The sequence below is a fragment of the Mirounga angustirostris genome, unplaced genomic scaffold (genome assembly GCF_029215605.1).
Source record: "Mirounga angustirostris isolate CCGP_5_RB_7025 unplaced genomic scaffold, mMirAng1.0.hap1 SCAF_4, whole genome shotgun sequence".
Lineage (NCBI taxonomy): Eukaryota > Metazoa > Chordata > Mammalia > Carnivora > Phocidae > Mirounga > Mirounga angustirostris.
The window spans coordinates 94,861,384-94,869,435 of NW_026991712.1; the positions used below are offsets into that span (position 1 = coordinate 94,861,384).

The 8,052-nt window shown below is 48.4% G+C and overlaps 1 protein-coding gene across 2 annotated transcripts in view; it reads left to right on the plus strand.

Annotated features, from left to right (window-relative positions):
- The window catches only part of TRIM33 (tripartite motif containing 33), a 145,366-nt gene extending 138,198 nt beyond the window's left edge, over positions 1 to 7,168 (plus strand). The window contains exon 21 of one of the 2 annotated variants that reach the window (XR_010410780.1): positions 3,564 to 7,168. Coding sequence is in view for 1 of the 2 variants with exons in the window: in XM_064588594.1 (XP_064444664.1) it covers positions 3,564 to 3,659 (96 nt within the window). In the remaining variant the exon portion in view is untranslated. The remainder of the gene's footprint in view (positions 1 to 3,563) is intronic. The other variant, XM_064588594.1, reaches the window with a different exon arrangement.
- Positions 7,169 to 8,052: the final 884 nt, after the last annotated feature.

Below are 8,052 nucleotides of genomic sequence, written 5' to 3' on the forward strand. Positions count from 1 at the left end.
TTTCTTTTGAAGGTTTCTGTTTCATGTGAAGAGGCTGCTGAACCTAAAAAGTGGCACCCTCCTCTTCATTCTCTTCCAAATCTAGAAATGAAAGATACCATCCTTGGGCAACTGAGGAAAGCCTTTACGTGACCACACCTCTGGATCAAGAATGGTCATCATTGTGGTTAAATAAGCTACTGCTAATCATGTAGTTTGTGATCTTTTGAGGGCCTTGACAATTTGGAATTTTTCTGGTGTGGAACCTTGAAGGGACTGGTCCTACTGAGGTCTGTGACCCGCATCGAGTGAGTGCAGAGAAAGACAAGGCTCTCTGTGGTAGTGCCATGGTAGTTAACCTCTTCTTTGTGGTCATCCAGAGCCTGTATCTTCTGCTCCCATTTTTCAGCATGACTATAGCATCAGAAGAACTGGCTATAAGGCAGACAATGTAGACCATGTTTTAGAGATATTTGGCCATGGTGAGGAAGAGACAGAGAAGAGGGAAGTACAGATGGAGATGGTTTGTTTTTTAATGAGAGATACTTAAGTTCAGAGCTACTACGAAAGACTCAGCAGAGGAGAACTTCAAGGCTAAAGAGAGCTGAATAATCAATATAGGGTCCCAAGGAAAAGGAGGTGGGAGACAGAATCTAGAGAGGAAAGACTATTCATGTGCTAATCTATGAGAGGTCAGCTAATGATGAGCCCCTCTTCTTACAGAATGGATCTAGGAGAGGATGGGCAGAGCATGGTGTTTATGGATTTGGTGCTGGGAAGTTGAGTGCATCCATGTTTGCTGGCTTTCTTTTTTTCTCTGCATTATGTTGGAGGTCATTAGCTTGGAGTGTGTGGTTGTTGAGAGGGCTGAGATTTGAGAAGAACGAAAGTTTAGAACATCCATAGTGGAGGAGAGAGGAGTAGGTTGAGTTGACTTGAGAAAGACAGGATTATCAGGTGTCGCTGAGGCACTGCTGGAGGTCAGTGACCATGAATTTATACGTTGGTAGCAATCTGATTTTCTGTGAGACTTTATGTAAGAGGCAATTTGATGTAATGATTGGGGTTTGGGTTTTGGAGCCAGAGAAACCCAGACTCTGTGATTTTGTGCATAATCCGTATCTTATAGGATTGTTGGAAGAAGTGAATGAATGATTATATGAGGAGCACTTAGAAAAGTGCTTGATATATAGTAAGGCATTAACAGGTATGAGTGTTAGGTCTTTATTTTCTCTAACATTGCTCACTGGCTGAGGGCAGGCAGAGTTATCCAGTGCTGGGATTTTGCTAGACTTGTGCATAAAAGGACAGAAGGCAAAGGAGTTTAGAATGCTGACTGAAAATAATGATGTCATGAACCATAGACCAAGATGAGCCATTGATCGAGAGGAAGAGGTGATGAGGGGAAGAGGTAAATATTACCTGGACGGACAGGATATTTTCATGATGTTGAGGACCTGTTATAGCCAGAGTAGTAGAATAGACAAGCTGGGAAGATAATAAGATACTTGAGTTAGTGATTTTTCAAGGGGAAGAAAATTAGGGAATGATAATATCCCCACTATGAACATGGAGGGGCTAGAAGGGGGGCGGAGAGAGGTCAGGTGGCAAGAAGCCAGGGACTGGACGGTTTATCCACATGGACAGTGAAGTCTTCCAGGATTACGGAGGCAAGAATTAGAGTGAAGAAGAAAGGGCCAAGACTTTATGGCAATTACTTATGTAACACCATGTGCATTGGGGTGTCTTTCCACAGGGTCATTTATTGTACTTATCCTTTAGTAAAATCCAGAAATGTAACAATAGCCAACATTTATTGAATGCTTTGTGCTAGGCATTGTTTTAAGCACCCTCCCCTTTTATTGCAGTAGAGCTGATGCACGTGTTACATTAGTTTCAGGTGTACAGTATAGTCTACTCGTTATGCTCTGCTCACCACGAGGGTAGCTACCATGTGTCACCATATAACACTATCACAATATCATTGACTGTGTTCCCTATTCTGTATCTTTTGTTCCCATGACTTAGTTACTCTGTAACTGGAAGCCTGTATCTCCCTCTCCCCTTCACCCTTTTGGCCCATCCTCCCCACACTCCTCCCCTCTGGCAACCATCAGATTGTTCTCTGTCTTTATGGGTCTGTTTCTGCTTTTTGTTTGTTTATTCTTTGTTTTGCTTTTTAGATTACATATATTGCTTTAAGCTCTTTTTTAAAAAAAGATTTTATTTATTTACTAATTTAGAGTGTGAGCAGGGGGAGGGGCAGAGGGAGAAGGGGAGAGAGAATCTTAAGCAGATTCTGTGCTGAGCGTGGAGCCTGACCCAGGGCTTGATCCCACAACCCTGAGATCAAGACCTGAGCTGAAATCAAGAGTTGGACACTTAACTGACTGAGCCACCCAGGCGCCCTGTTCTAAGCACTTTTAATGTAGCATCTCTTTCAATCGTCTCCATGACCCCTGTCAAGTAGGTATCATTATTAGTCCTATTTTATAAATGCAGGAACTGAGGCTCAGAGGGCTTAAGTAATTTGCTCAAGGCCCCATAGCTAGTAAGGGGCAGACTTTAGATTTAAACTCCGTTAACTTGGCTTTAGGTCTGTGCCCTTTGCCCCTCTGCCACCTGCCTCTCCGCCCATGAAGTCACTAGTACCTCAGTCTGAATTTGTGTCTCTGGGGTGTTCCTCCATGGCAACTTGAGAGCAAGTGCTGGTGTGGAGGGGTGTGTCTACAATAATTGTGTGTGTGTGTGTGGGGGGGGGTGGTCCATTGCTCCACTGGTTCCACTTCCTCTGGGCCCGACACAAGTCAGAACCTTGTCCATCCCCTCAGGGCTGTGGCATCTGCCTGGGCTTGGGAACCAGCGCCTGAGTGTCCACAAGGCTGGCGGGGGCGGCACTCGCTGTGGAGAACGGCATCTGAGTTGGGTGGGGATGTGTGACCTTGAGCTTGCCCTGCCAGCCTTCCGCTGCTTGCCCTGGACACTGACGAGAGTGGCCCCCCTCAGCCTGGCCGGTCACTGGTCACTGAGCCCAGAGAGCCGCCCACACAGGCGGGCAGTGAGGGGGCGGGGTGCAAAGGGCAGCATGACATCAGCGCCTCTGCTCCCAGCTGACCCCTCACCTTGGCCCCGTGGGAGGGAGAAGAGAACGAGCTGTTTGGAGGAGGCCGGGAAAAGCCCCGGAGGCAGCAGCTGGCCTCAGGACGGTCCAGTGCTCCCGGGGGACCCGGGGCGACGCCTCCTTGGCCTACCAAGACCCTTTGGAGGGACGCGGGCGTGGGCAGGCAACTGAAATTCAGTGACAAATGACACAGGCGGGCACGGAAGCTGGGTGATGAAGGACACTGCAGGGGGGATCTGATGAAGCAATCCCTCATCCTCGTCACCAGCGAGACCCCTGCCAGGATCCCCATTTGCCTGGGTGCAGGGAGGCTCGAGTGTTCAAACCCCTGATTCCTTTAGAAGGCCAGGACGGGACAAAGGGGAAAGGAAGTGTTTGGGAGTGGGCGAGGCTCAGCTAATGAAGACCACGTCCCCCAGTGTTGGGCTTGGTGACTCTGTTTCTGCTCTTCCCTTTCCCACAGGAAGAGAGGTTCACCTGGGCCTGTGGCCACCAAGCCAAGAACATTTCCCAGCCTCCCTTGCAGGAAACCAAGTTCCGCCCCCAAGATGTGAGCTGAAATGATGGGTCTTGTTCCCCAGCCATGCTCTTGAAAGGACTGAGTGCGCGCTCTCGGCTTCTCCCCTTCCTGTTGGCTGGGGCCTTGGCAAGAAGCACAGGCACCATTTGGATCTGCAAATGGCAACCGTGTGCTGAGGAGGGCAGAGCTGCCCATTCGGATCACCTGTCTGCTTCTGGACTATTACCTGAGAAACGAGAAACCTCTCTGGTTTAAGCTCTCGTGTTTTTAGAGCTTTTTGTTGTAGCAGTTTATGCTCTGCCCTAAGACATGGCGTTCCGCTTGAAGAGGTGAAGGAAGCGGGAGCAGCTGGTGGAGGCTGCCTGAGGCTTGTACCCGGGCCAGGCTGACCCTGAGGGACCTTCCTCAGCTTGGGAGCTGGAGTCCCCCCTTGCCTGTGTGGGATTTGCTCGCCCTGTGCCAGGCACACTGAACTTCGGGGTGCCCATGGTCCCTGTGAGGTGGGGAGCCCATGGCTCTCTTTCAGCTCAGGGCACTGGGGCTGAGGGCAGCCAACCCAAGGATGCCCAGTGTCTGAGCTGGGCCCCAGCCTGCAAAGACAGGCCAGGTCAATCTGATTCTCCTTCTTGGACTGAGACTGTACCAGTCTGTCTGGCTACATATGCTGGAATAACGGATATGAATAGAGCACGCTGAAGAGCTAACAGGAAACTGTATTTCTCCCAAGGATGTGCTATCTGTAAAAGGTCATAGCTCTCTTCTTTGAGTGTATACTGTGTTTTCTTTCTTTCTTTTTTTTAAAGATTTTATTTTTTTAAAGCAATCTCTACACCCAAGGTGGGGCTCGAACTCAAAACCCTGAGATCAGGAGTCGCAGGCTCCACTGACGGAGCCAGCCAGACACCCCTATTCACTGAGAAACCTTGTCTTCTGAAATCATAGATGATCAGAAATTTCAGTGTTTGAAATTCTATCAGTATGAATGAAAGGGCCCCCTCTTGCCTGGAGGGTCTAAGTCACTTTGATGCAAGGGGGGAACCCTTGTTTATAGCCCAAGGGCAGAGCTGCGGATAAGGGCTTTCTGGACACAGCAGGCCACAGCTGTCCTGGCTGTGTCTCCAAGGACGGAAAACCGGGGTTCACTCTGCAGCCCAGACCTCATTTGAGCCCTTCACACTTAGCGTGGCTTTGCCATGAGTCTCGCAAACCACTGTCCATTTAAATGCCCCCTAAACATTCTCTTAATCACCCAATCTCCCCCCGCATCTGGTGAGTTCTGTGTGGGTCAGTAAACCTGGCTTTGTGGTGTTGGAACACCAGGTTTGTCCCTGGGGGGCTTAGGCATGTTGGTCTAAGAGAGACATTTATTTGAATTTGGGAATATAGAGAAGAAAATCAAGTAGCCCTGGGACTGCGGCTGAATGGTCAGGTGGGGCAAAAGCAAGAAACAGAGCTTTGAGGGGCCGGGGTGCCTAGCTCATGGGGAAATGCAAACTCTGAAGAGGCAGAAGCTACAGGAGAGAAAAGGTAAATAAAGGAGAGGAAAAGCAGCAGCCTCAAGTCTGGGTTTAAAGGAGAACAGAGCACATATGTAGAGATGAGACCCTGGCCCATGAGCAGTGGGCTGCTTGGCTGGTCCAAGGGCTGCTCCTTCCCATTCCAGCCCCGGGGGGATCCAGAACGCTGTGGCCCCAGGTTCACTGGAGAGTCTTTGTTCTTATAACCCCAGCAGTTAACTGAAGCCTGTTGCCTCTCCTGTGCTGCCAAAAATCTCAGCAGTGAGGCTGGCCATACTCTGAAAAGAGCCAAGGCTTTTACGGGAAGGCCCCATCCATCTGTCCATCCATTTGTCCATCCATCCATCCATCCTTCCATCCATCCATCCATCCATCCATCCATCCATCCTTCCATCCATCCATCCATCCGCCCTTCCATCCATCCATCCATCCATCCATCCATCCATCCATCCATCCATCCATCCTTCCATCCATCCATCCATCCATCCATCCATCCATCCACCCATCCATCCATCATCCATTCTTCCATCCTTCTATCCATCCATCCATCCATCCACCCTTCCATCCATCCATCCATCCAATATATATGTTAAGCAGTCTCCCAGGTATAAACCTTCTTAGCACTGTCTTTTCAACATACTGGCACCTTGAGAGGATAGTCTCATCAGCCAACACCTTCACTGTCAGTAATGGTTCTCCTGAAGGCCAGATCCAGAATGACGTTAAGGAATGCGAGAGAAAGGGAGGAAAGGCCTGGTAAGTTGAGGTGGGCCAGGAACGTAGAACCAGATGACAACCACGGGGTGGGGGGGTGCCCCAAAGACCCTGTCGACACACTCGACTCAGGAAGGGAACGAATTCTCCCACCTGTAACTGTGGCAGGCAGCTTGTGGGTTCCTAGATGTGACCAGGCCTTTCCTGGCATCTAGTCAGGAGAGGACCAACGGTGAACACACGCCACGAGGCCTGTGACCCTGCAAAGAGAAAGAACCACAGCTTCTCGGGAGTCGGGGAGAGACAGACGGAGGAGGGAGCAGCGCCCTCCACTGCTGTGCAGACGTCTGGCCTCTTCTGGGGATGGAGCACGAGCAGACAGCAAGAAGCCCCTCTCGGGGTTTGGATTTCCATCTGGATGTTCACTGGGGCCGCCCCTGTGTGTGGACCTGCCCCGGCTGGTGTCCTCTCCCCTCCCTGCAAACAGTCCTATTTAGCAAGGTTCTCTGGGCACTCTTTAGCTCATAACTCTTATTTTGACTCCCAGATGTTTTCCTTTCTTAGTGACATGTCTTCAGAAGTATTGCCTGGTAGTTCGTGTGGGCTCATAGCCAGACTGCTGGGGTTGAATGCTAGCTCTGGGGCCTTGGACATGTCATTTATCCTTTTTCTGCCTCAGTCTTCTTATCTGTAAAATAGGAATAATATTTATAATAATATATGGGCTTAAAGGAGGTATAATAATACCTGCCCCCCGCCTTGTGAGGATTTCATGGTTTTCACAGCCGATGGCACATAAGGATCACTCAGTAAATGCTTAGTGCCATTCTTCCAGAAACTGTACTCAGTTTGTATCTCCATTGTAGAGATGTCCCTAAAAGCGATTTCTTTTTATTATTGAGGTATAGTTGACATACAACATTATGTTAGCTCTAGGTGTACAACATAATGATTCGTTATTTGTATGTGTTGCGAAGTGATCACCACAGTAAGTCTTGTTGACATCTGTCACCACACATAGTTACAGGATTTCTTTTCCTGTGATGAGAACTTTTCAGATCTGCTCTCTTAGCAACTTTCAACCATACAATACAGTATTATTAAATGTAGTCACCATGCTGTACATTATATCCCCATGACTTCTTTATTTTATAACTTTTTATATCTTTTGACCCCATTCTCCCATTTTGCCCACTTCCCAACCCTCACCTCTGGCAACCACCGATGTGTTCTCTGCATCAATGAGCTTGGTCTTCTTTCCTTCCTCCCTCCCTCCCTCCTCCCCTCCCTCCCTCCCTCCCTCCCTCCCTTCCTTCCTTCCTTCCTTCCTTCCTTCCTTCCTTCCTTCCTTCCTTCCTTCCTTCCTCTCTTTCTCTTTCTCTTTCTCTTTCTCTTTCTCTTTCTCTTTCTCTTTCTCTTTCTTTCAGATTCCACATATAAGTGATATCTTACAGTATTTGCCTTTCTCCGTCTGTCTTACTTCACTTAGCATAAATGCCCTCAAGGTCCATCCAGGTTGTCACAAATAGCAAGATTTCATTCTTTTTTATGGCCGAATAATATTCCACTTTATATGTACACCACATTTTCCTTATGTATTCATCCACTGATGGATGCTTAGGTTGTTTTCCATGTCTTGGCTATTGTAACTAATGCTGCAGTGAACACGGGGGTGCACATATCTTTCTGAGTTAGTGTTTTTGTTTTCTTTAGATACATACCCAGGAGTGGGATTGCTGGATCATATGGTAATTGTGTTTTTAGTTTTCTGAAGAACCTCCATAACATCTTCCATAGTGACTGCACCAATCCCACCAACAGTGCACGAGGGTTCCTTTTTCTCCACATCCTCGCTAACACTTGTTGTTTCTTGCGTTTTTGATTTTAGCCATTCTGACAGGTGTGAGGTGATAGCTCATTGTGGTTTTAATTTGCATTTCCCTGATGGTGAGTGCTGTTGAGCATCCTAAAATGATTTCTTTTCAAATAAAGCACATATTATAATATCTAGGGGTTAAGGGGAAGCATCGTCTGGTTTTGTGTGTGGATGGGAGTTCTGCAACGTGTGCCCTTTAGACTCAACCTGGCTCAGTCAGCCTCCCGCAGCTAGTTCACCCAGGCCCTCTTGGATGAGGGTGGCACTCAGGGTTCCTTTTGGGGTGGGCCTGGGAGAGGAGGAGACAGGCAGCTTCTGTGGGCTT